Source organism: Carcharhinus amblyrhynchos, chromosome 31 (genome assembly GCF_965287045.1).
Source record: "Carcharhinus amblyrhynchos chromosome 31, sCarAmb.v2.hapA, whole genome shotgun sequence".
Lineage (NCBI taxonomy): Eukaryota > Metazoa > Chordata > Chondrichthyes > Carcharhiniformes > Carcharhinidae > Carcharhinus > Carcharhinus amblyrhynchos.
In genome coordinates this window covers 17,343,774-17,371,768 of record NC_137354.1, presented here as the reverse complement: position 1 = coordinate 17,371,768, position 27,995 = coordinate 17,343,774, and the positions used below count along the sequence as shown (strand labels likewise).

Genomic DNA, 27,995 nt, shown 5'->3' with positions numbered 1-27,995 from the left:
TGGTCCTCTTCTACACCCTGGGTGGGCCATTTGAGGACAAAGATATTTTGGAACCGAGGTCGATTATGCTTCAAAGTTCCTGTTGGAGCTGCAAAACTCAAGTGAGAAAGCAAACATATACACTCTGCAGCCCACCTCCACCCCAGTTTCATTTCCTTGTGCAAGTTCTCCCACTCCCTCTCTCGCTTCCTTACTCCACTCCCACCCACCCCCCCCTTTAATTTTGGGCTACTCAAGATGAAAGATGTTGGGGGTCGTAAGTAGCCTGGGGTAATGTAATGTATCCCTCAGTCCACTCTGGGTCTTATCCTCAAGCACCCCTACTACAACAGTGAGCCAATCGTCCATTTCCCATAATATCGCATCCCACAGTTTCGATGAATGAGGCAATTAGAAGCTCAACACCATCCGGGACAAAGCAGCCCCGCTTTTTTGGCACCTCAACTGGCGCACAGAGAAATAAAATCCAGAAGGATGAAAGGATAGCGAGCAAAACAATGAAAAATGTAGGATAGTTGGCACAGTGGCAGCGGTCAGCACTGCTGCCTCTCAGCACTAGAGTTCCAGGTAAAATTCCAGTCTCGGGAATACAATCTCCCTGTGTCTGCACGGGTTTCCTCCGGGTGCTCCGGTTTCCTCTCACACTCCAGAGTTGGATTGGGCATGCTAAATTGCCCCTTAGTGTCCAAAGATGCGCAGATTAGGTGGAGTGGCCATGCTAAATTGCCTCTTAGTGTCCCAAAATATGTAGGCTAGGTGAATTAGCCATGATAAATTTGGGGGAGTTATGAGGATAGGGATTGTGGGGGAAGAATGCAGACTCAATGGGCCGAATGGCCTCCTTCAACATTGTAGGAGTCTATTGCTCTATTCTATGGAGGAGGTGGAGCAAGGGAAAACATTCTATTTCTCGACCCGCAGTAAAAATGAGAATAATGGACGAAGGGAAGATAAAGGTGTCGCCACAGATTAACTTGCAACAACGTGACAACCCTCTGGTGACATCAAGTCACTTCAGACTCCGTTATGAATACAAGATATTTATTGATAAAGAGAACTCAGCTATGTTGGTTGCCTCGGAGCAGATCTCCAGCCTTTACATGTTGACTACATGGCTGCCCAATGCATTCTGCCTGAGAGAGGACTCCACCCTCTAGGGGGAGCACTCGCTCTCGGCTTCTGTTGGTCCCTCAAGCCAGCTGACCCTCTTCTGCTGCGGTGTCTTAAAGAGGCAGGCCCCACAATCACTGCGAGCGTGATGACAAAAACAAAAAGTGGCTGGGTGGGGCTTTACGCTTCATTGTGTCTGAGGCAATAATTCAGAGAAATGATCTCCCCATCGCCTCTTCTCACCTCAGGAAAGTTTCCAATCTGTCAGTTAGCTAATTGGACGTGTGAAAGAGGAGAGGGGCTATCGCGACAGTGGGAGCACCAACGACAGGGGTTCCCAAACCATGGCTCATGACGCCCCCGGATGGTAATGGTGGCCCTATAGCAGCTTAATGGAGATCAGTCAACGGGCCACTTTGACTGAGGTACCACCTCCTCTCTGCCGGCAAGGGTCTGGCTAGTTATTGCGCCATCTGCCTCCAGTTTGTTGCCTTGGGGTTTGAGCCTGTGGCAATTGCCCCGCGACCCTCGGAAGAGACATGGCGGGAAGCGGGGAGGGAGGTGGCAACGTTGCTGTCACAGGTACCTCCACAGCAGGCATTGCAGTCTAAATCCTAACTCCCCCCCACCCCGGGGGTGCATTATTTTAACACGTTTCCCTGGAGCAAGGCAGCGAGGGGGCACTCCCACGTCACGACCAGCCTCGAAAAGCTGCCGCTTGACCAGAAGTGACTTTAATGCTGTGGGGACCCCACGTCTCCACCCTCACAACACCCGGTAGCCCACCTCACTCACTCTAGGATGAGTCATGTCATTTGGAGTGCGCCAAAATGGCATCAGGGTGGGGAAATGTTTGGGAAGTACCGAGCTATGAAGAGCCAGATCAGCCTTGGTCATCCTTCCTCCAATCTTCACGCGTAACTATGACCTCTTCATTAATAATTCCGTCCAACGGACGACCCTTGACTTGAATTCTGACTACATCGTCAGTTTATTAAGGGGAGGATGATGGTTAGAACTGGCTTGAGAGTTTGCCGTGGTGACTTTGCGGCCTGCTCCCGGTGAGGAGGAACGCCGTGACGTTTTTCAGTTGGCGTCCCCACGTGTAGGCGGTGGCCTGCGGCCCGTGCCGGAAGGTGGTGGTGCAGTTGACGGCAATCATGGCCAGCTGGTCTTTCAAGACCACCAGCTCCCACAGGGCCGTGGCCAGGTTCATCAAGGCCAGGCCCAGCACCCAGGACTCGTGGCTGAGGACGGTCTGGGCGACCTCCAGGTTCAGTCCGTGCTGGAGCTCCAGGCAATACAGGGCTGCCGCTGCGAAGCTCAGGTGGCAGGAGACCATCTCCACGAGGAACAGGACAAAGAGCCGGTGGTTATCCCTGGCCACGCACTTCATCAGGAATAGGCAATGGTGGTCAAAGCCCACCATGCAGGTGTTGCAGAGTCGACAGTGCTTCGTGAACTGCGGCTGGATGAGCTACAACAGACAAACAAACGGCGTTTAGGAACAAAGTGGCAACCATTTCCCCGCCCCTCACTCCCTAGTTAAAATAGATCGCTGACCGCACGCTCTGGGCTTCATCACATGATCTCCGTCAAGGGGAGACGGTAACATACTGGTGTCGTCATTGAACTAATAATCGAGAGATGGGGGGGTGCGGTAAGAGGCAGTCAGGAGATTGGACTCAATGATCGGCCATGATCAAAAGGAATGGTGGAGCAGACTTGCAGGGCCTACTCCGGCTTCCAGTTTCTCTGACCCCGTTTAATGTTCTGGGGACCCGGGTTCGAATCCCGTCACGGCAGCTGGTGAAATTTGAATTCAATAAAAAACATTTGGAATTAAGAACCTACTGATGACCATGAAACCATTGTCGGAAAAACCCATCTGCTTCACTAATGTCCTTACCCGGTCTGGCCTACACGTGACTCCAGGGCCACAGCAATGCGGTTGACTCTCAATTGCCCTCAAGAATGGGCAATAAATGCTGGCCCACATCCCATGAGCGAATTAAAAGGCATCCAGCCGCCCCACCCAAACAGCCCTTCCTCCAACCCCAACGGTTTTATAACCAGAATGCCCACAGGAAATGGAAAATAAACCCTTTGCTTTTTAAACACCTTCATGATTCTCCTCCTCAGGTCAGTGACAGAGAGTAATAGAGCTACAGAACCTCTACAGTGCTGAAGGAGGCCATTCGGCCCATCGAGTCTGCACTGACCCTCCTGAAGGGTCATCCCACCCAGGCCCTCCCCTCTGCCCTATCCTGGTAACTCTGTGGATCTACCATGGCCAATCCACCTAACCTGCACATCTTTGGACACTAAGGGGCAGTTTAGCATGGCCAATCCACCTAACCTGCACAGTGGCACAGTCATTAGCACTGCTGCTTCACAGCACCAAGGACCCAGGTTCGATTCTAGCCTTGGGTCACTGTCTGTCTGGCGTCTGCACAGTCTCCCCGAGTCTGCGTGGGCTTCCTCCGGGTGCTCCAGTTTCCTGCCACACTCTAAGGAGTAATTTAGCATGACCAATCCACCTAACCTGCACATCTTTAGTGTCAGGGGGACTGGTTGGGGTAAATGCACGGGGTTATGGAGATAGGGTGGGATTGGGTCGTGCAGGCTCGATGGGCTAAATGGCCTCTTTCCACACTGTAGGAATTCTAAGATTCTACCTTGGGACACTAAGGGGCAATTTAGCATGGCCAATCTACCTAACCTGCATATCTTTGGACTGTGGGAGGAAACCGGAGCACCCGGAGGAATCCCACGCAGACACAAGGACGTTGGGAAGCTCTGTTGACCTCGGGTGGGATGTCGGGACGAGCGAGGCTGTAAAATCCCACCCAGTGAAGCCTTCGCCAGCCTGGGCTGACAATTCTTACTCCCCTAAATACGGAAAAGTTCCATCGAGTGGCGAACTGCCGGCAATGTAGACCGCAGGCTGCCTCCACAGTGCTTACCTCACAGTAGATGCAGAACCTGTTTGGATTCTGATTTGCTTCGATCAGTTGAGTGATTGTTGAGTACTCGGCCTGGCAGCCGGATTGCTGCAGGTTCCCTGGGTCTCTCGTCAGCAGCTCCCTGAACATCCACAGCAAGAGGGTGCACAGAGCCGTCATAAACCACAGCAAGAACTTAGCTGGCCACAGGGGTGTCGCTCGTCAAGGAATAATCTCTGCAATCCCAACTCACCCTTTCGGGGACACTCGTCAACGTGGGCTAAGTGTCTTCACGTCAAAGTACAAAAATAACCAATAATCTTATACTGTTCTGTCCAACAATATAGAATCCCTACGATGCCATTCAGCCCATCCAGTCTGCACTGACCACAATCTTGTTTTCCTTAATCATTATTCTATGGCTCCACCATATTTTGTATGACTGTGGGCCAGGCCCCAGTTTTTATTCTGGGCTGAGTGCCACACAATGCCAGGGGAACGGCCCCTGTGTTAGCTGGAAAGCTGCACGCCTGGTTTCTCGCCTCACACAGCACTCTGAGCGAAAGAAAGTTCTACCTCAACGTTTCAGGTCGATGACCCTTCACCAGAGTTCCCGAGAAAGCGTCACGTGACCTGAAACGTTAACTCCGGCTTTCCCCTCCACTGACGCTGCCTGAGTTTCTTTCCAGCACTTTCTGTCTTCATCTCTGACCTCCAGCGTCCACAGTATTTGGCTTTGGGATTGATTTCTAAACCAGGTTACCTGCCCGTTACGTGATTGTCTCCTACGGGAGTTTGCTCTGGGTCAGGAACTCCCTCCCTAACAGCACTGCGGGTGTACCTACACCTTGCGGACTGCGGCCGTTCGAGGAGGGAGCTCACTAGCACATTCTGAAGGGCAGTTAGGGATGGGCAATAAAAGCTGGCCTAGTTGTGAAGGTTGAGGGGCAGCACGGTGGCAAGCACCTGCTGCCTCACAGCGCCAGGGACCCGGGTTCGATTCCCGGCTTGGGTCACTGTCTGTGCGGAGTCTGCACATTCTTCCTGTGTCTGCGTGGGTTTCCCCTGGTTTCCTCCCACACTCCAAAGATATGCGGGTTAGGTTGATTGGCCGTGCTAAATTGATCCTAGTGTCAGGGGAATTAGCAGGGTAAAGAGGGTTACGGGAACAGGGCCTGGGCGGGATGTGGTCGGTGGACTGGATGGGCCAAATGGCCTCCTCCTGTACTGTAGGGATTTTATCATTCTATCATCTCCTCTGGGTGCTCCGGTTTCCTCCCACAGTCTGGAAGATGTGTGGAATGGGCAAGGTAAATTGCCCCTTGGTGTTCGCAGGGTAAATATATGAAGTTATGGGGATAGGGCCTGGGTAGGATTGTTGGCGGTGCAGGCTCGATGGGCTGAGTGGCCTCCTTCTGCACTATAGGATTCTGTGATGAATTGCACAATGTTCCAAATGCTTGGGCGACTTGAACCTTCCATAGATCTGATGGGACTTAGGGTAAGAAGTTTGTAACTCCGGTTAGTGGTAGAGTAATGCCTCTGGGGTGACTAAACACCATTCCCAAAGCAAAATGCTGATTTCTTTCACACACTGAAACATATTCGTTGGGTTCACTAAAGCCGGTTGAATAATCCGCAGCACGAAGGTTACTGACCCATCTGTTAAAGACAATAAAGGTGTGTAAAGGATATCTGGCAGGATCTTCCAGTAAAAGCAGAATAAGGAATGAAAGATTCCAGCAGCTAAAGTGCCGACGTACATCGGGTTCGGTAACCTGTGACACGGGAGAAACAAAGACAGTGTTAGCGTTAACGCCTGATCTCACCACTCGAATACCCCGAGGCGCAACAGCAATATCTTAGTGCGTGTGTTTTTAATTAAAAGTGAGACATTTGCCCTCAGGCCAGGATACAAGGTCTGAAACCTGACTACCTCACACACCAACTTTGATGAACTGCTGTCTTTTCGACAGCAGCCTTGACACCTGTCTTATTCTGAGAGGGAGAGAGCAGGGACCCACAAGTACATTCTCAGTGTAAGTAAAACAGCGATGAACAAGTGACGTGATGATCCCTTTAAATCAATTAATCAAAATTCGACTGACTTTTCTTTCTCCCCCTTTGAAGGGAAAGCACCTTTAAGAAGACATTGTGACTGTTATATTGCTGATCGCCCAGTCCAAAGATCATAGAATCTCTACAGTGTAGACGGCAAGTCATTTGGTCCATCGAGTCTGCACTGACAACAATCCCACCCGACCTAACCTCATAACTCCGTGTATTTACCCTAGCTATTCCCCTGACACTAAGGGGCAATTTAGCACACCTAACCTGCACATCGAGGGACTATTTAACACGGCCAATCCCCCTAGCCTGTACATCTTTGGAGGGCGGGAGGAAACCGGAGCACCCGGAGGGAACTCAGGTAGACACGGGGAGAACGTTGCTGAGTTTGCACTGTCACCTGAGGCCGGGATTGAACCCGGGTCCCTGGCGCTGTGAGGCAGCAGCGCGAACCACTGTGCCACCCTGTTGTTTCAACAAGCAGGGGAAAAGTTTTCCTGTTCCTAGACGTGGTGACTGGCAGGTCAGAAGCGGTGTGCATCATTAGTGACCACGCGCGTGCTGATGGGAAGAGGATCGGGCAGGTCTGTGAAGCCACCACAGTCGAATATCCTTCCCACTTCCCACGGAAACGGACACTGGGTCAAGTGGCAGAAGGCGTGATGATTAAACGTCACGCCTCAGGGGAGGAAATTGAAACAACGCTTGGCCAAATAAGGAAGCAGTGAGAAGTGGAACAGCCTTAACATCTCCCGCAGCTCAGCACTGCCAGCAGTGGTAAAACACAGGAGCTGCAGCACTTGTGGGGATGACAAAACAAGTTTAAAAACAAACATATTTTACCCAGTTTAAAATCTTTCATGCAACTGAAGGCACCCAATACTCAGATTCTCAAAGTGAGTTGCAGAATGTCACCCTGACCCACCGTTTCAGGCTGGGAGTCGGGGAGAAATCAGAAACATTTTAAATTTACCCTGTGCGGAATTCTCCGATCACACTCAGTGACTGCGTACAAAGGAGCAACGCAACACGGCGGTTCGCGCTGCTGCCTCACAGCGCCAGGGACCTGGGCTCAATTCCAGCCTCGGGTCACTGTCTGTTCTCCCCGTGTCTGCATGGGGTTTCCTTCGGGTGCTCCGCTTTCCTCCCATAGTCCAAAGATGTGATGGATTAGGTGGATTGGCCGTGCTAAATTGCCTCTTAGTGTTAGGGGGAACTAGCTAGGGTAAAAAATGTGGGGTTATGGGAATAGAGCCTGGGTGGAAACGTGGTCGGTGCACGCTAAATGGGCCGAATGGCTTCCTTCTGCACTGCAGGGATTCTAGGAACGATGTGGAGATGTCGGCATTGGACTGGGGTAAACGCAGTAAGAGGTCTCACAACCCCAGGTTAAAGTCCAACAGGTTTATTTGGTAGTAAACGTCAGTAGCTATCGGCGCGCTTCTCCTTCATCAGGTGAGTGGGGAGTTCTGTTCACAAACAGGGCGTGTAAAGACACAAACTCAATTTACAGAATAATGGTTACATTCTCCAAGGTGGCTTTCACGACACACGACAGCGCAGAGTCACTGAGCAGAGACTGATAGCCAAGTTCCACACACATGAGGACGGTCTCAACCGGGATCTTGGGTTCATGTCACACTATCTGTGACCCCCGTGACTTGCCTGGGCTTGCAAAATCTCACTAACTGTCCTGTCTGGAGACAATACACATCTCTTTAACCTGTGCTTAACCCTCTCTCCACTCACATTGTCTGTACCTTTAAGACTTGATTACCTGTAAAGACTCGCATTCCAACCATTATTCTGTAAATTGAGTTTGTGTCTTTATATGCCCTGTTTGTGAACAGAACTCCCCACTCCCTGATGAAGGGGCAGCGCTCCGAAAGCTACTGGCATTTGCTACCAAATAAACCTGTTGGACTTTAACCTGGTGTTGCGAGACTTCTTACTGGGATTCTAGGAACACAGACCAGGAAAATGGTTGGCAGGAGTCCTTGCTCCTGTTCACCATCTGGTGGCCACTTCTAAAAAGTACACATGCAGACTGCAAGCAGAATCAGGTTTTAGTGTGGTCCCCATAAGATCCATTGGGATTGCTCGCAAACCTCCAGGGATTTAGGATTGTTTTTTTCAGATCTGGGGATGACATGGTGTATGGGCGGCACGGTAGCAGAGACGTTAGCACGGCTGCCTCACAATGCCAGGGATCCAGGTTCGATTCCTGGCCTTGGGTTACTATCTGTGTGGAGTCTGCACATTCTCCCTGTGTCTGCGCGGGTTTCTTCCAGGGGCTCTGATTTCTTCCCACAGTCCAAAAGATGTGCTCAGTTGCCCCTTAGTGTCTCGAGATATGTAGGTCAGGGTGGATTAGCAGGGTAAATGTGCGGGGTACTGGGGATAGGGGCTGGGTAAGATGCTCTGTTGGAGACTCGGGGCAGATTCGATGGACTGAATGGCCTCCTTCTGCACTGTAGGGCTTGTGTGGCAGTCAAGAATCATCCAATCAGGTAAGGAGGAGCCCATTCACTTTGGTTGGAAGGGGGAAGTGGGTAGCTGTGATGATGGACAGGCCTGGCGACCCATGGGGGGGGGGATGTGTGGAGGGTAGAGTGGCAAAAAAAAAAATCATGTGATCAAACGTTCAAGTATACCTTCAGAGCTGGGAACCCAGGTCTCCCAGCTGAACACTTTATTGACCATCAGTGCATTGAGTCAGTTGTAGAGTACGGGTTAGGTACAGAAGTGAGTACACCTCAGGGTTGCCAACCCTCCAGGATTGGCCTGGAGACGCCAAGGTTCGATCTCCAGGACACTGCTGTACGCAAACTGGGAGAAAAATCATGGGGGCAATCAAAAAGATCATCTTTAAAATTTTTTTGTGAGACTGAAAACGGTTGCGGGGTAGGGGATCAGCTGTCCGACTACAGACATCTTCACCCAGTCGGGTAATGGGTCTTTTTGCTTTGCGTAGGGGGGCCGTGTGTCATAAGGGTGTAGGCCGACTAATGGCTGGAGAGTGGGAACAAGTCATGTGATGAAACCTCCAGGAATGTATTTAATCACAGTTGGCAACCCCAGGATGGGCTAACACCACTAGGAGATGGCCTAATGGTATTATCACTAGATTGTTAATCTAGAAACTCAGCTAATGTTCTGGGGACCCGGGTTCAAATCCCGCCAGAACAGCTGGTGAAATTTGAATTCAATAAGAAAAATTTGGAATTAAGAACCTACTGATGACAATGAAACCATCGTCGGAAAAACCCATCTGCTTCACTCATATCCTTACCCGGTCTGGCCTACACGTGACTCCAGAGCCACAGCAATGTGGTTGACTCTCAATTGCCCTCAAGAATGGACAATAAATGCTGGCCCACATCCCATGAGCGAATTAAAAGGCATCCAGCCGCCCCACCCAAACAGCCCTTCCTCCAATCCCAACAGTTTTATAACCAGAATGCCCACAGGAAATGGAAAATAAACCCTTTGCTTTTTAAACACCTTTAACTCATCCAGAAGTCTTTTAAAAAAGACCCCAGCGATTTCGCCTCTACCATCACCGATGGCAGCCGATTCCACTCACTCACCACCCTCTGAGTGAAAAACTTACCCCCAACATCTCCTCTGTACTTGCTCCCCAGCACCTCAAACCTGTGTCCTCTCGTAGCGACCATTTCAGCCCTGGGAAATAGCCTCTGAGAATCCACCCTATCTATTCCTCTCAACATTTTATAAACCTCTATCACGTCACCTCTCAACCTTCGTCTCTCCAGGGAGAAGAGTCCCAGCTCCCTCAACCTATCCTCATAAGGCGTGCCTCCCAATCCAGGCAACATCCTTGTACATCTCCTCTGCACCGTCCCAATAGCTTCCACATCCTTCCCGTAGTGAGGCAACCAGAACTGCGCACAGCATGTGCTGTGGGCCCACGATGTGACAGCACCAGACACTGTCATCACGTTCAGCTGAAGGTCAACAAGGTCTGTACCAAGCCCAGGGTGAGGTCAGCTTACCTGGAAAAGTGAGCAATGCGGTGATGTTGGAAAAATACCTTCCTGGCAAGGACAGCAAAGGCCACCAGGCTGAAAATCCCCCCGTATTCCCCGAGGTAGCTCGCGATGAGAAACACCATTGCACTCAGCACCCCTGGCAGCAGCAGAGAGATGTAATATTGACCTGAAAGAGAAAAGATTGAGAAGGTGCAGCTCCAGAGAGTGCTAATCATTCGATAGAATATTGCAGCAGTGTACAAGAATCCAACTGACGCAAGTTAAAATCATTACCTATTGGTTCTCTGGGTTTGCCACTTTGTTCTTCCTTATTGTACTTGCTCAGAAGTTTTACCACTTCCTGGTGTCTGTAAGAAATGGACATGGGTTATTGAGATGATTGGTTGCGGGACGAAAATCTTTTTGGCAGGTTGGTTCTCCTTGAGGACTCTGCACATTCTCCCCGTCTCTGCATGGGTTTCCTCCAGGTGTTCTGGTTTCCTTCCACACTCCAAAGGTGTGTAGGTTAGGTGGATTGCCCATTCTAAATTGCTCCTTAGAGTCCCAAGGTGTGTAGGTTAAGGAGATTAGCAGGGTAAATATGTGGGGTTACAGGGATAGGGCTTGGGTAAGACACTCTGTTGGAGAGTCAGGTACAGACCCAATGGGCCAAATGGCCTCCTTCTGCACTGTCAGGATTCTATGAACATGAGTTGGAAGAAGAAGCCAGGTCTATTTCCTGAGTGTCTCACGATGGTGTAGAATGGCAAATCTAAATGGTTAACAGCCATTGCAGCATCTTATCCGCATTAAGTTTTGTGTTCAACCCTCAATCCTGACACTGAGTAGATGACCTTTAATGCAGTGCTGAAGGAGTGTTGCACTGTCAGAGGTGCTGTATTTTGGGTGAGCTATTGAACAGAAGTCCCTCTCGGATGAACGACCTACAGAAAGAAAGCTGGGTGCTGTCTCAGTATCTGCACATCATTCCTGCACCTGCCAACATCAGTAAACAGAATATTATCGTAGAAGTCATCACAGAAGCCCTACAGTGCAGAAAGAGGCTCTTCAGCCCATCGAGTCTGCATCGACCATAATCCCACCCAGGCCCTATCACATCCCTACACATTTACTCTCTAATCCCTCTAACCTACACATCTCAGGACGCTAAGGGGCAATTTTAGCACGGCCAATCAACCTAACCCGCACATCTTTGGACTGTGGGAAGAAACCGGAGCACCAAGAGGAAACCCACGCAGACACGAGGAGAATGTGCAAACTCCACACAGACAGTGACCCGAGCTGGGAATCAAACCCAGGTTCCTGGAGCTGTAAAGCAGCAGTGCTAACCACTGTGTTACTGTGCCGCCCACAATTATCAGGTCATTTGTCTCATTATCGGCAGTGGGATCTTGCTCTGCATCTCCTACATAACATTGACTACATTTATAAAGTTCGTCACTGGCTGACGAGCAGTTTGGGATATCCTGACATCATGAAAGGCACTGTATAAATCCAATTACTTTAAACAAATTTTACATAATTAATTCCATTGCTTTATGTCACTAGGATTAATTCCTGTCCTTTGTCATTGGCTGTTTCATGTTTCCCAGCATTAGGGATAGTATTTGGAGGTATCTGACTCATAAGATATAAGATCAGAATTAAACCATTCGGCCCATCGAGTCTGCTCCACCATTCAATCATGGTTGATAGGATTCTCATCCCCATTCTCCCAGCCTTCTCTCTTGACCCCCTTTTTGGCCCTTGATCCCCTTTTTGATCAAGAACCTATCTCTGTGTAAAGGACACTCAATGACCTGGCCTCCACTGCCCCCTCTGTGGCAATGAGTTTCACAGATTCACCACCCTCTGGTTGAAGAAATCCCTCCTCATCTCAGTTTTAAAGGAGTGTCCCTTCACCCTGAACTTGGGCCCTCGGGTTCTAGTCTCTCCCACCAGGGGAAACATCCTCTCCACGTCCACTCTATTCAGACCTCTCAGTATTCTGTAAGCTTCAACTGGATCCCTCGCCCATCCTTCTAAACTCCATCGTGTACAGACCCAGACTCCTCAATCACTCCTCATATGACAAACCCTTCCCTTCATTCCTGGGATCATCCTTATGAACCTCCTCTGGACCCCTTCCAGGGCCATCACATCCTTCCTTAGATAGGAGGCCCAAAACCGCTCAAGATATTCCAAACGGGACCAGATACCTTGGCCGGGATTCTCCCAAAGTTTTAAGTGCCAAATTTGCTTGAAGAATTCGCAAGAAAGCTAAAGGCCCAGTTGCCCTTCCTCCCTCCCCCACTCAAGAGAGCTCTGATTGGGAATGTTTGAATAATTGGTGGCCAACCTGTACGTTTTTCCTTGCGTAGCGAGATCCAATGGAGTGAGGCCGTTGTTGTTCTGTGCCTGGAGTAGGCCGAAGCCTGTCTCCATCATCAGCAGCCAGCAAACGGCAGCCGAGCCGGTCTGAGCCGCCACGTGCATGGGCGTCATTCCCCAAATGTCAGTCGTTTCCACTCTGCACCTCTGTGAGAAATCGAGATAGAGCCTGTTAGCACATTTATTTCCAAAGGGCAGCACGGTGGCACAGTGGTTAGCACCGCTGCCTCACTGCGCCAGGGACCGGGTTCAATTCCAGCCTTAGGTCACTGTCTGTATGGAGCTTGCACGTTCTCGCTGTGTCTGTGTGGGTTTCCTCTGGGTGCTCCGGTTTCCTCCCACAGTCTGAAAAACGAGCAGATTAGGTGGATTGGCCATGTTAAATTGCCCCCTAATGTCCAAACATGTATAGGTTAGATGGATTGGCCATGCTAAATTGCCCCCTAGTGTCCAAAGATAGATAGTTAGGTGGATTGGCCGTGCTAAGTTGCCCCCTAGTGTCCAAAGATGTATAGGTTAGATGAATTGGCCATGCTAAGTTGCCTCCTAGTGTCCAAAGATGTATAGGTTAGATGAATTGGCCATGCTAAATTGCCTCCTAGTGTCCAAAGATAGATAGTTAAGTGGATTGGCCATGCTAAATTGCCCCTTAGTAGACCATCAGCCCATATAATGTAGGAGCAGAATTAGGCCATTTGGCCCTTCGAGTCAGTACCGATTCTATGACAGAGCATCTAACCCACGCCCGCCCAGACCCACCAACCCTGCATACTCACCCCGCTAATCCCCCTAACCTAGGCATCTTCGGAGACTGAGGGACAATTTAGCATGGCCAATCAACCTAACCTGCACATCTTTGGACGGTGGGAGGAAACCGGAGCACCCGGAGGAAACCCATACGCAAACTCCGCAGAGTCACCCAAAGCCAGAATTGAACTCGTGTCCTTGGCGCTGTGAGACAGCAGTGCTAATTGCTGTGCCACCAAGCTGGAAGCCCTTTTTGGCTTCCAATTTCTCTGCAAATGAGAATATATTCACTACATCTACCCAATCAAGCCCTTCCAAAAGCTCGATCAGGTCAATGTCCATTCTCCTTGGGTGGTTGGGGTGTGGTGCTGGCAACAAGGTGACTTTAGAAGCAAAAAAAACCCACTGACCTTCTGAGATTGGAAACAGGCCTCTTCTGTATGGTGACTACAAGAAATAGGAGCAAGGGTAGACCAGATGGCCTGTCAAACCTGCTCCACCCATCGATATAATCATGGCTAATCTTAGGCTTCAACTTCATCGTCCCACCCGCTATTCATATCGCTGAATTCTCTGGAGACTCCAAAAATCCGCCTATCCTCAGATGTGTTCAACAACAAGAGCCCCTGGGTAGAGAATTCCACAAATTCACATCCCTTTGAGTGAAGCAATTTCTCCTCATCTCAATCTTAAATGATTCGGAGACCGTGACCCCGTGTTTTGGGTTTCCCAACCAGCAGAAACAATCTCTCAGTGTTCACCCTATAAACCTCTTCTGAATTTTGTAGACTCCAATTGGAACAACTCTCATTATCTAAACTCCAGGGAATATTCAGTTCAAGTTTATTCATTTGTGTCTCAAATAGGTTTACATTAATACTGCAATGAAGTTATTCTGAAAATCCCCTAGTTGCCACACTCCAGCGCCTGTTCGGATACACCGAGGGAGAATTTAGCACCCTAACCAGCACGGCTTTCAGACTGTGGGAGGAAACCGGAGCATCCGGGGGAAACCCACGCAGACACAGGGAGAACATGCAGACTCCGCACAGGCAGTGACCCAATCGAGCCCTGGTGCCCTGAGACAGCAGCGCTAACCACTGTGACACCGTGAATATAAGCCCTTACTGAGCCTCTCGTCGTAGGGCAACCCCTTCACTCACTCCTCCCCATCCCTCCTCAATCCTACTAAAAAGGGATCGATCTGTTGATTCTAAAGTAAGTGCCATTATTTCAAGCACTGTCCCCGAGTACGTAGAACTCTGTCTGGAGAGGTTGTTTCGTCAAGCGGCCTAGTAAACAGGACTGGTCAACACCGTCCTTTCAACCCAGCCAGCAGTAACTGTAAGGTGACAGGGGTCAAGGGTCAAAGGTTGCCAGTCCAAAAGAGGTCAGTCAGCTGCGACTCTGAATGGGATCATCTGAAGATCTTTTGTGATAGGACAGCTGGTGTAATTATGGCCTTGATGGCCGAGGTACTTTGACAGATTTCTGTACGCGGTTTAAAAGTGAATTACTGAGGGTACAAATACCGATCGTCTGAACTGGAAGGCGAGTAGAGGGAATCCGGCAGTTGCCAGAGTGCGACCAGATGTCTCCCTGTCTCACTTCTCCCCAGTGTGCAGTTGATAAAACTGTTTGCCAAGGGTGGTGAACGTGTGGAATGCTTTCCCCCAGGGGGCTTTGGAAGCTGGGTCGTTTATTCAAGGTTGGGATAGACAGATTTTTAATCAGTAAGGGAACCGAGGGTTATGGGGATAAGGCGGGAAAGCGGAGTTGAGGATTATCACACATCAGATCAGTCACGATCGAATGGCACAGCAGCCTTGATGGGCTGAATGGCCTATTTCTGCCCCCCACGTCTTACGGTCACAAACTAAAAGGACTGTTCTCGGTGGCACAATGGTTGGCACTGCTGCCTCTCAGTGCCAGGGAGCCTGGTTCGATTCCCGGCTTGGGTCACTGTCTGTGTAGAGTCTGCATGTTCTCCCCGTGTCTGCGTGGGTTTCCCCCAGATGCTCCAGTTTCCTCTCATGATCCAAAAGACGTGCTGGTTAGGCATTGCTAAATTCTCCCTCAGTGAACCCGAACAGGCGCCAGAGTGTGGTGACTAGGGGATTTTCACAGTAACTTTATTGCAGTGTTAACGTAAGCCTACTTGTGACACTAATAAATAAACTTTAAACTTACAGGGCTATGGGGAAAGAGTAGGATTAATTGGACAGTCATTTCAAAGAGCCAGTCCTGGCATAGTGGGACGAATGGCCTCCTGTGACGCAAGATTGCAGGGCTCAGCCAAGGCAACCTTGAAACACTGCCTGAAACTGCTCTCTCTGTGCACACTGTGCAGGACACCTCTCCACTACTTATCTGCCGAGGGAGTTTCAGAGCAGGCTCAGGCAATCTTCTGGGCGAAAGATTCCTCACCGAGTTTCGCAGCAAGTACTTCATCACATCCTCATTGCCGATCATCGCCGCAATGTGTAGGGGCGTCTGCAAAAACCTGTCCGGGTCACGGAAGTTGAACTGACCCATTTCTTCCAGGTACTGAATGGCGGCTCTGGGCAGAGAAACAGTGAAACGATGAGCTGAGTGTAACACGTCTGCCGAAGCAAGAGTCCCTTCACCAGAATCCTTTTACTTACAAACTCTAACACCATACACTGAGTGCTATCAATCGGCAGCCTATCTCCCGGAGTGCCAGAGGAACTGACACTACTGGTTAAATACAACAAAAAGACTCCCTGATTGGCCCATCAATTGAATTCTTAATCACGGAGTTCCCACTCCAACAGGTCAACCTCAATGACCTGACGGAAGTCATTACACTGAAGGAAAGGGGGTCTAATTAACCTTGGGAGACAGATGTTTACCTACAACATAAGAACTAGGAGCAGGAGAAGGCCATTTGGCCCCTCGAGCCTGCTCCCCCATTCAATAAGATCATGGCTGCTATTTCTGTGGACCCAGCTCCACTTACCCACCCGCTCACCATAACCCTCAATTCCTTTACTGTTCAAAAATGTATCCATCCTCGCCTTAAAAACATTCAATGAGGGAGCCTCAACCGTGTCACTGGGTAGAGAATTCCACAGATTCACAACCCTTTGGGTGAAGAAGTTCCTCCTCAACTCAGTCCTAAATCTGCTCCCCCTTATTTTGAGGCCATGCCCCCCAGTTCTAGTTTCACCCACCAACCTCTCTGTTTCTTATCTATTCCCTTCATAATCTTATACGTTTCTATTAGATCCCCACTCATTCTTCTAAATTTGAATAAGTATAGCCCCAACAACCTACACTTATATAGCACCCTATTAGGGACCAGATCAGAAACTCCAAGGTATTTTATGAAGTTAGCCTAGACCCCAACTATTTTGGTATTAGGGTGAGCATAAGGTGTTTTGCTCATGGTATGATTCCATTGACACACTAGGGAGCTTTTTTTAAACAAACTTTATTCAACAACTCAGTTAAAATACAAGAAAAAGAATTAGTATAATGTTTACCAATTAAAATACTTGACTAAGTATGTAATGCAGTCTAATCAACATTGAGAACAGACAGGAGGTTTACATAAATTGGCCATTTTCACATATCATTTTCTAGCTTGTGGATTCTGCTGTGTTTGAGGTACAGTTAGGACATTAGTGAACCAAATGGGCTTTTACAACAATCAACAATAGTTTGATCATTAGACTTTTAATTCCAGATTTTTATTGAAATCAAATTTCACCATCTGCCATCGTGGGATTTGAACCCAAGTCCCCAGAGCATTACCCTGGGTTCCTGGATTACTAATCCAGCGACAATACCACTGCACCGCTCGTGTACCCTTGGTGGCTTCACGTCACACACCCATTTTTATGTTTCACTGTATTCTCTATCTCACTCACTATCCAAAGAACTCTGGCTTTGATTCCTCTTCCCTTTATTCATGTGCCTCAACAGTACCTAAAATATCTTCTCCTTAAAGATCACCCGTTGTTCCATTACTGCTTTTTATGTTACTCTTTGGTTTTGTTCTACTCCCCTGCCTCTCTCAGTTAGCCCTCTTCCAATTTCAACAATAGTTCCTTGCTTTACTCCAGTACAAATCTAACTTTCCTATACAATGATTACTCTTACCCAAATGCTCCCCCTTTTACGAGCTGCACACCGACCAGGCCTGACGAGCTGCACACCGACCAGGCCTGACGAGCTGCACACCGACCAGGCCTGACGAGCTGCACACCGACCAGGCCTGACGAGCTGCACACCGACCAGGCCTGACGAGCTGCACACCGACCAGGCCTGACGAGCTGCACACTGATCAAGGAAGTTCTCCTGAATGCATTTCAGAAATTCCTCCACCTCCTCACCATAGAATCCTTGCAGTGCTGAAGGAGGCCATTCGGACCATTGAGTCTGCACCAACTCTCCAGAAGAGTAACTTACCCGGGCCCACTGCCCCGCTTGCTCTATCCCCGTAACCCCACACATTTACCATGGCCTATCCACCTAATGTGCACATCTGTGGACTCTAAGAGACAATTTTGTGTGGCCAATCCACCTGACCTGCACATCTTGGACTGTGGGAGGAAACCGGAGCACCCGGAGGAAACCCGCGCAGATACAGGGAGAACGTGCAAACTCCACATAGACAGTGATCCTAGGCTGGAATTGAACCCGGGTCCCTGGCACTGTGAGGCACCAATGCTAACCACTGTGCCGCTGTGCTGCCCCCTTTCCTCTTAACCCTATCCTGGTTGATACTAGGGTTATTGAAATCACTCTCTAATTCTCGCACTCTGTCACTCTGGGGGATAAATGCGGGTAGGAATTCTTGGGCAATTTCCAATGGATTTTAGCATGTCCGGGACTGATGACGTGAAGTGGACTTACAGCCCGCCCAGAAATGCCAACACTAAAAATGGGGGCGATGGCCAGTGGTATTATCGCTAGACGATTAATTTAATAACTCAGCTAGTGTTCTGGGGACCCGGGTTCGAATCCCGCCACGGCAGGTGGTGGAATTTGAATTCAATAAAAAATATCTGGAATTAAGGATCTACTGATGACCATGAAACCATTGTCGGAAAAACCCAACTGGTTCCCTTTCGGGAAGGAAATCTGCCATCCTTACCCCGTCTGGCCTACATGTGACTCCAGAGCCACAACAGCATGATTGACTCTCAACTGCCCTCCAAGGGCAAGTAGGGATGGGCAATAAATGATGGCCCAGCCAGCGACGCCCGTGTCCCAGGAATGAATAAAAGGAAAATATCCACCAACACTGTCCGGAAATGCCAATACTTACACACTGCCACCAGACACGGCTTGGTGAAGTGCTGTCCTCCCCTGGTGATCCAGTGTGGTCACGTTCGCTCCCTTCTGCACCATCTCGTGCATAATGTTGAGTTGTCCACGCCTGGAGTGATCACCAAAAGGAGAGACGCTGGTTTGAACCAATCCACATGCATGCCGTAAGTATAACTATGTAAGGATGAGGGACAGATAGAAAGGGATTTGCCTGATGAGAAATTCCAAAACAAGGGAGTTGACTTGAAGATGAGAATGAAGCCCTTCAGGCCCGAGGTCGGGAAGCACTGTTTCCCACACTCTAGAGGCGAGGGGGACGGGGGACGGTGGGGGGGGAGGGGGGGGGTGCGGGGTGGGTTCAATTATAAACTCAGTTTACTATGTTCTTGTTAAGCTCAGGTGTTAGGGGATAGAGAATGAATGCTGGTGTTGGGAGTTCAGCTACTCATGGTGGGATAGGCTCGAAGGGCTGAATGGTCCACCATTTTGTTCCTGTGTTTCTAAATCTGTGAGAATGAGGTGGGCAGTGGCCCTATTAGTTCCGACACAGGCCTTTGATGGGCTATTGTTCCACGTGTATGGGCGGCACAGTGGTTAGCACTGCTGCCTCACAGTGCGAGGGACCCGGGTTCGATTCCCGGCCTGGGTCACTGTCTGTGTGGAGTCTGCACGTTCTCCCCGTGTCTGCGTGGGTTTCTTCCGGGTGCTCCGGCTTCCTCCCCCAGGGGGAAAGACGTGCTGGTTACGTGGATTGGCCGTGCTAAATTTCCCCTGGTGTCAGGGGGACAAGCGGGGTAAATGTCTAGGGTTACAGGGATAGGGCCTGGGTGGGACTGTGGGCGGTACTGACTTGATGGGCCGAGTGGCCTCCTTCTGCACTGTTTGGATTCGATGATAGGCTCGAAGGGCCGAATGGCCTACCATCTGTTCCTGTCTTTGTAAATCTGTGAGAATGAGGTGGGCAGTGGCTCTATTGGTTCCAACACAGGCCTTTGATAGGCCAACGTCCCATCTCATGACCCCCCCGGATGTTGAACCGGGCCCAGTCGGTTGCCATGGAAACCGCTAGCTGCCATTTTATCCTGGCCGCAGCCCGGCTTCAGGAATTATGGGTAGGAGGTTGGCCGGCGGTGGGAACTTCCGCTCCCGCTGCTGGTCAGTGGGTTATTCCCATCGCGTTGCTGGGGAACCCGCAATGAGGGGGGGGGGGGGGGGGGGGGTTTGCCATCAGTGGGAAAATCCCGGCCTACGCATCGGACTGCCCCGGGGGGGGGGGGGGGGGGGTGCAGTAATCCATACTCGCCTGCAGGCGAAATGAAAGGGCGTCTCCCCTGCGTCGTTGGGGAGGTTGCTGTCAGCTCCGTGTTCCAGCAGTAGGTGTGACAATGCCTGGTGGCCGCGGTAGGCCGCGTGGTGGAGCGGGGTGAAGCCATGCCAACCTGGGGAGAAGAGGGAAGGAGAGACGTTACCCGGTGCAGCAGGAGGGGGGATTTTAGCCGAGATCGCTGCCCGCTCGGCCGGTGGCAGTGGATCCCCAGTGACGCTGTTTCGAAGAAGAGCGGGACGTGCGTCCCCGGGTCCTGACCGACGTTTGGGTGGCCCAGTGGTTAGCGCTGCTGCCTCACGGCGCCAGGGGCCCGGGTTCGATTCCCAGCCTGGGTCACTGTCTGCGCAGAGTCTGTACGTTCTCCCCTGTGTCTGCGTGGCTTTCCTCATAAAACCCTTACAGCGCGGAAGGAGGCCATTCAGCCCACTGAGCCTGCACTGACAATGATCCCACCCAGGCCCTATCCCTGTAACCCCATACATTTACCCTGCTAATCCCTCTGATACTAATGGACAATTTATCATGGCCAATCCGCCTAACCCGCATATCCGAGGGTGCTCCAGTTTCCTCCCACAGTCCGAAAGATGTGCTGATTAGGTGGATTGGCCATGCTAAATTCTCCCTCGCTGTACCCAAACCGTGGTGACCAGGAGATTTTTCACAGTAACTTCATTACAGTATTAATGTAAGCCTACATGTGACACTAATAAATTAACTTATTTATCCCTCCATTAACATCATAAAAAATGATTTGTCAGATCATGACACCACCTTGCTATTTTGTGGAGCTTTCTCTGTGCAAAGTGGCTGCCACATTAAGACAGTGACTACATTTCAATAAGTATGTACTTTGCTGTAAGGTGCTATACAAATGCAATTTTATTTATTAAACACCAGCTTGAATAGCACCAATGTGCTTTGCTTGTTGTAGTAATATATAAACACTGTGGCTATCAGAGCAAATCGGAGGTTGAGAATCCTGCGGCGAGTAACTCACCTCCTGACTCCCCAGAGCCTCTCCACCTTCTACAAGGCACAAGTGTGATGGAATACTCCCCATTTGCCTGGATGGGTGCAGCTCCAACAACACTCAAGAAGCTCGACACCATTCAGAACAAAGCAGCCCCACTTGATTGGCACCACATCCACAAACATCCACTCCCTCCACCACCGACACTCAATACCAGCAGTGTGTACTATCTACAAGATGCGCTGCAGCAATTCACCAGAGATCCTTAGACAGCACCTTCCAAACCCACGACCACTTCCATCCAGAAGGACAAGGGCAGCAGATACATGGGAACGCCACTGCCTACAACTTGCCCTCCAAGAACATAAGAAATAGGAGCAGGAATAGGCCATCTCGCCCTTCGAGCCTGCCCCGCCATTCAATAAGATCATGGCTGATCTGAGGTGGCTCAGTTCCACTTTCCTGCTTTCTCCCCATAACCCTTAATTCCCCTGTCGATCAGAAACCTATCTCCAAGCCACCCAACACCCAGACTTGAAAATATAAAGGGTGGCACAGTGGTTAGCACTGCTGTCTCACAGTGCCAGGGACCCGGGTTCAATTCTTGGCTTGAGTCACTGTCTGTGTGGAGTCTGCACATTCTCCCAGAGTCTGCGTGGGTTTCCTCCGGGTGCTCCGGTTTCCTCCCACAGTCCAAAGATGTGCAGGTTAGGTGCATTGGCCGTGCTAAATTGCCCATGAGTGTTCCAGGATGCATAGGTTAGAGGGATTAATGGGGGTCACGGGGATAGGGCCCAGTTGGGATTGTGGTCAGCACAGACTCAATGGGGTGAATGGCCTCCTCCTGCACTGTGGGGAGTCTATGATTCCATGTTGGCCGTTCCTTCACTGTCGCTGCGGCAAAATCCTGAAACTCCCTTCCTAACAGCACAGTAGGTGTACCTACGCCTCAGGGACTGCAGCGATTCGTGAAGGCAGCTCATCACCACCTTCTGAATGGTAACTCGAGATTGGGAATAAATACTGACCTGGCCAGCAACACCAACACCCCATCAATTAACTTTTAAAATGCAAACGGGTGAAGAATTTGACAAGATTAAATGTGGCGAATACCGGAGGTGTTCGACTGAACAGATCGAATCGTAAAATCCCTACAGTGCAAAAGGAGGCCACTCTGCCCATCGAGTTTGCACCAACCACAATCCCACCCAGGCCCTATCCCACACATTTACCCTAGCTAGTCTCCCTGACACTAAGGGGTAATTTAGCATGGCCAATCCACCCTAACCCGCACATCTTTCGGACTGTGGGAGGAAACCGGAGCACCTGGAGGAAACCCACACAGATATGGGGAGAATGTGCAAGCTCCACACAGACAGTGACCTGAGCCGGGAATCGAACCCGGGTCCCCGGCACTGAAAGACAGCAGTGCTAACCCACTGTGTCATCATGCCGCCCACTGAAAAACTGGCTATTCTCTACTTCTAGTTACCCAGGGCCAGAATTGAAGCCGGATTGCTGGTGCTAAGAGGCAGCAGTGCTAACCACTGTGCTGCCCTTACACCCTGAGAGAGGGACAGCGATAGACAGACTGCTGAGGAGCAGCATTGGGTAGAAAGCAGCAAGAGGCTGAGAGATGGACAGTGATGGAAGAACCCAGGTAAAGATCACGAGGATCATTGGTTATAAGACAAGTATGGTTAGCGACAGTAGTTTTAGACCAGTGCTTGTTGCTAAATCCAACCAGTAAGCTTAAACAGCCTGGAGATCGCTGCAATATATAAGTTAAAACCCAGTCTGAAGCACAGAAATGGGTCATTTAGCTTGACTGGTCTCTGCCAGTGCTTGTGGTTCACACTAACCTCCTCACACATGCATTTTACTCACATAAAGTGCCATCTCTGCGCTCAAAACAAAATGGCTTGCACTAACAACACAGAATAAGCAGTGACCGGATGCTGAAAAGGGGCAGTGGACCATTCTGCTGGAGCAGAGTGTAAAATTCAGCTTGGGTGAACTCCCTGGAACAGTCTGCCTGGCTTTCATTCCCAAATAACAGGCAACACTGCCACCCCATGGCGAAAACTTCAACTTACAGCAAAGAGCCACATGGTATTTCGCAGGCACAGTGGTTAGCACTGCTGTCTCACAGCGCCAGGGGCCTGGCTTCAGTTCCTCGCTCGGATCACTGTCTGTGTGGAGTTTGCACATTCTTCCCGTGTCTGCGTGGGTTTCTTCCGGGTGCTCCGATGTCCTCCCACAGTCCAAAAGACGTGCTGGTTAGAGTGCATTGGCCATCTAAGTTCTCCCTCAGTGTACCTGAACAGGCACTGGAGTGTGGCGACTAGGGGGTTTTCACATTAACTTAATTGCAGCGTTAATGTAAGCCTTACTTGAGATGCTAATAAATAAACTTTCAACTTTAAAGTACATACCGTTTTCTTCATTCAGACTTTGTGGGGAATTTTCTCATCCCACCCATGAATTGTAGAGAGTGGTGGGGCAGAGGCATGCGAAGATCCATTGATCTCGGTGAGAAACCTACGCAGACATGGGGAGAACATGCAAACTCCACACAGACAGTGACCCAAGGCCAGAATTGAACCCAGATCCCTGGCGCTGTGAGGCAGCAGTGCTAACCACTGTGCCACCGTGCCACACCAATATCAGGGCGATTTGTTCCCAGTCAAATGCTATCCATCCAAAAAATAATCATCTTACTTGACTACTTTGATGAATCAGCCTCTCGACTGTGCATACATTTCATTGTACTCAATTTCAATTTTCCTTTTGATGTAGTGCTGTTTAATTGATTGTAATTATTAGAATAAGGGGACAGCAGCCCAATGGTAATGTTACCAGACTAAAAATCCACAGGTCCAGACTACTGCTCCAGAGATTGAGTTCAAATCCTGCCACATTCAAACAGAAATAATTAATAGAATTCTGGTCATAATTAATAATCATCATGAAATGACTAGTCCGTCATAAGAACCCATCTAATTCCTAAAGGGACACCCTTTAGGGAAGGAAATCTAACACCCTTACCCAGTCGACATGCAACTCCAGGCTCACAGCAATGAGGTTGACTCTGAAATGGCCCAGCAGACACCATCATAGTGGGTCAGATCTCAAACAACGAAGAGACAGAGTACAGCACTGAGATAGAGAATCTGATGAACTGGTGCAGTGACAATAATCTCTCCCTCAATGTCAACAAAACGAAAGAGATTGTCATCAACTTCAGGAAGCGTAAAGGAGAACATGCCCCCGTCTACATCAATGGGAATGAAGTAAAAAGGGCCAAGAGCTTCAGGTTTTTAGGTGTCCAGATCACCAACAACCTGTCCTGGTCCCCCCCCTCCCCATGCTGACACTATAGTTAAGAAAGCCCAGCAATGCTTCTACCTTCTCAGAAGACTAAGGAAATTTGGCATGTCAGCTACAACTCTCACCAACTTTTACAGATGCGCCATCGAAAGCATCCTTTCTGGTTGTATCACAGTTTGGTCTGGGCTCCTGCTCTGCCCAAGACCACAAGAAACTTCAAAGGTTGTGAATGTAGCCCAATCCATCACGCAAACCAGCCTCCCATCCATTGACTCTGTCGGTACTTCCCACTGCCTTGGAAAAGCAGCCAACACAATTAAGGACCCCACGCACCCCAGACATTCTCTCTTCCACCTTCTTCCGTTTGGGAAAAAGATACAAAAGTCTGAATTCATGTACCAACCAACTCAAAAATCTTCCCTGCTGCTGTTAGACTTTTGAATGGACTTACCCTGCTTTAAGTTGATCTTTCTCTACACCCTAGCTATGATTGTAACACTACATTCTGCACTCTCTCCTTTCCTTCTCTATGAATGCTATGCTTTGTCTGTATAGTGCGCAAGAAACAATATTTTTCACTGTATGCTGATACATGTATACAGTTTGGAGCAGCACGGTAGCATAGTGGTTAGCACTGCTGCTTCACAGCTCCAGGGACCTGGATTTGATGCTGGGCTTGGGTCACTGTTTGTGTGGAGTTTGCACATTCTCCTTGTGTCTGTGTGGGTTTCCTCTGGGTGCTTTGGTTCCTCCCACAGTCCAAAGATGTGTGGGTTAGGTTGATTGGCCATGCTAAGATTGCTCCTTATTGTACTGAGATGCGCAGGTTAGAGGGATTAGTGGGTAAATATGTAGGAAAGTGGGGGTAGGGCCTGGGTGAGATCGTGGTCGGTGCAGGCCCGATGGGCTAAATGGCCTCCTTCTGTACTGTAGAGATTCTATGATTCTATGATGTGACAACAATAAATCATCAAGTTACTCAGTTGTAGCAGACTGATGCAAGGTGCACGATGGATGCACGTGGATTCCAGAACGTTATCCAGGTTAATGTTTTGGAGACATGGGTTCAAACCCCACCATCACCACTGGAATTTAAATTCAATTATTAAATCTGGAAATAATAAAGCTAGTCTAAGTAATAGTGACCACAAAACCACTGTCAATCGTCATAAAAACCCATCTGGTTCACTAATGAACTATAGGGAAGGAAATCTGCCATTCTTATCCGGTCTGGCCTATATGTGACTCCAGACCTGCAGCAATTTGGTTGACACTTAAGGCCTAGGCTCAGGGTGATTAAGGATGGGCATCAAATGCTGGATTACATGATAGAGGGAGGCCATGCAACCAGTTGTGTTCAGGCTAACTCTCTGCAAGAACAAGTTGGCTAGTCCCATACATTACTCAATGTGTTCACTTACCTAACACGTTACGTACATATGTTAGGTGCCTGATGGTGTATCAGATTCGATTTCAGTAGTCCAACACTTCACTTTTTTAGGCAATAACACATATAGCAAAATGATACGAATAAAGTCTCTGCCCCAACCCTATTCTCTAAGGTGCTGAGTCAGGCTGGATTAAGCCTCAGAAACACTGGTAATCTATCAACTAGTTCAATGCTACAGGCTCTGCAGACATTGCCCTAACCAAGCACTCAGTATCCACAACATCCAAATCTGGTTAACTTCCTTCTTCCTCTCCTTCTCCAGCCCATAGGCACTGTCGCCAATTGCAATGCTATGGTTCTATAGCTTCAACTCCCTACTCGACCAAGGCCCAACTGTCTGGGAACTAAGTACTCTAAGAGCAAAGAATGAGGCCTTTTGGTCCACACGTCTCTGCTGGCTCCTTGGAAGAGCTGTCCTCCAGTCTTCAGGCACCTCTCTCCTGTGGCCAGGGAGGAATTTAAGATTTGGGTCGGGGCCCCTGTATTTTCCTCCCTTGCCTCCCACAGCAGCCTGGGAAACAATTCATCCAGATCTAGAGATTGCCCCACCTTTTCTCCCTTACCAACGTTATATCCAAGTCCAATTTGGAAAATTATTATTGAATCCACTTTCACCACCCCACTCACCTTGAATCCATGCAGTGCAGGAGGAGGTCATTCAGCCCATCGAGCCTGCGCCAATAACAATCCCACTTAGGCTCCAACCCCCGTATCCCCATGTATTTATCCTGTTAATCTGCTTAAGGGGCGATTTAGCATGGCCAATCTACCTAACCCGCACATCTTTGGAGTGTGGGAGGATTCCAGAACAACCGGCAGAAACCCATGCAGACACAGGAAGAACGTGCAAAACTCTGCACAGCCACTCATCCAGGGCTGTAATCAAACCCAGGTCCCTGGTGCTGCAAAGCAGCAGTGCTAACCACTGTGTCATTGTGCCACCCTAGATATGTGGGTTAGGTGGATTGGCTATGCTAAATTGTCCCTTAGTGTCCAAAGATGTGCAGGTTAGGTGGATTGGCCATGCCAAATTGTCCCTTAGTGTCCAAAGATGTGCAGGTTAGGTGGATTGGCCATGCCAAATTGTCCCTTAGTGTCCAAAGATGTGCAGGTTAGGTGGATTGGCCATGCCAAATTGTCCCTTAGTGTCCAAAGATGTGCAGGTTAGGTGGATTGGCCATGCTAAGTTGCCCTTTAGTGTCCAGAAATGTGTAAGTTAGGGGGATTGGCCATGCTAAATTGCCCCTTAGTGTCCAAAGATGCGCAGGTTAGAGGGATTGGCCATGCTAAATTGCCCCTTAGTGTCGGGGGGATTAACAGGGTAAATACGTGGGATGGGAACCTGGGTGGAATTGTTGCTAGTGCAGACTCAATGGGCCGAATGGCCTCCTTCTGTACTGTTGGGATTCTATGAAACAGGTTGCAGAGGGGGAGAGAGAGAGAGAGGGAGTCCATATCTGTCAATCTCCTTACAGGAAAGGAAGCTTCTCAGGATGAACACAATGCTGAACAGGGCAAGGGAGATAACTGCAGTGTGCTCAGCTATACAGAGGAGAGTATTTTTTTGCCAAGCTGGAGGGTGAGTGGTTTCCCCCCGGGTTGAGGGCTGACAGTGCAGCGCTGCCTAACGGTCCCCCATCTGTGTGGGAGAGATAACGCTCTTACCTCTGGCAGTCAGCACAGTCGGGTCCTGTTGCAGCCAGCGAGCGCACTGCTGCAGGTCCCCCAGTCTCAGCGCTTCGGCGAAGCTGCAGGCAGCAGCCCAGTCAGGCAGGGGGGCTGCAGGCAGCATCCAGGCACCATCCACTGCAACCCCAACACACTTCCCAACCTCAGTCCAGCTCCCCAAACACCCGGAAACAGAAATAATTAAATAATCCACGGGGAAAAAAAAATAAACACAATGTTTGCAGAATTTAAACCCCGGGGAAAATCCACACGGTCGGCTACAAAAAGAAAATGAGTGGATGCAAGTGAACCAGTTTTTTAAAAACACGTCCTGTTATTGAGGCTTATTCTATTGGGTTAAAAATCTTCATTGGATTTATAGTCCCATTTATTTTTGGCTTTCTGAGTATTTTGTTTAGAGGTTTAAATTAGTGAAATATCCCCCTCACTGTACGGTTCTAGAAATCATAGAAACCCTACAGTGCAGAAATAGGCCATTCGGCCCATCGCGTCTGCACCGACCACAATCCCACCCAGGCCCTACCCCCATATCCCTACATATTTACCCACTAATCCCTCTAACCTACGCACCTCAGGACACTAAGGGGCAATTTCTTAGCACGGCCAATCAACCTAACCCGCACATCTTTGGACTGTGGGAGGAAACCGGGGCACCCGGAGGAAACCCACGCAGACACGA

General features: G+C 49.6%; 1 protein-coding gene across 1 annotated transcript; it reads right to left on the bottom strand.

Moving 5' to 3' along the window:
* Window positions 1-231: 231 nt before the first annotated feature.
* On the bottom strand, window positions 232-27,463 carry LOC145360435 (palmitoyltransferase ZDHHC17). Its single transcript, XM_080215647.1, has 10 exons — window positions 27,293-27,463; window positions 19,854-19,989; window positions 18,549-18,659; window positions 15,680-15,812; window positions 12,474-12,652; window positions 10,409-10,482; window positions 10,139-10,301; window positions 5,751-5,833; window positions 4,077-4,267; window positions 232-2,587 (listed from the first exon to the last, which is right to left on the bottom strand). The coding sequence occupies exons 1-10, from the start codon at window positions 27,417-27,419 to the stop codon at window positions 2,123-2,125; spliced, it is 1,662 nt and encodes a 553-aa protein (XP_080071773.1). The 5' UTR covers window positions 27,420-27,463; the 3' UTR covers window positions 232-2,122.
* Window positions 27,464-27,995: the final 532 nt, after the last annotated feature.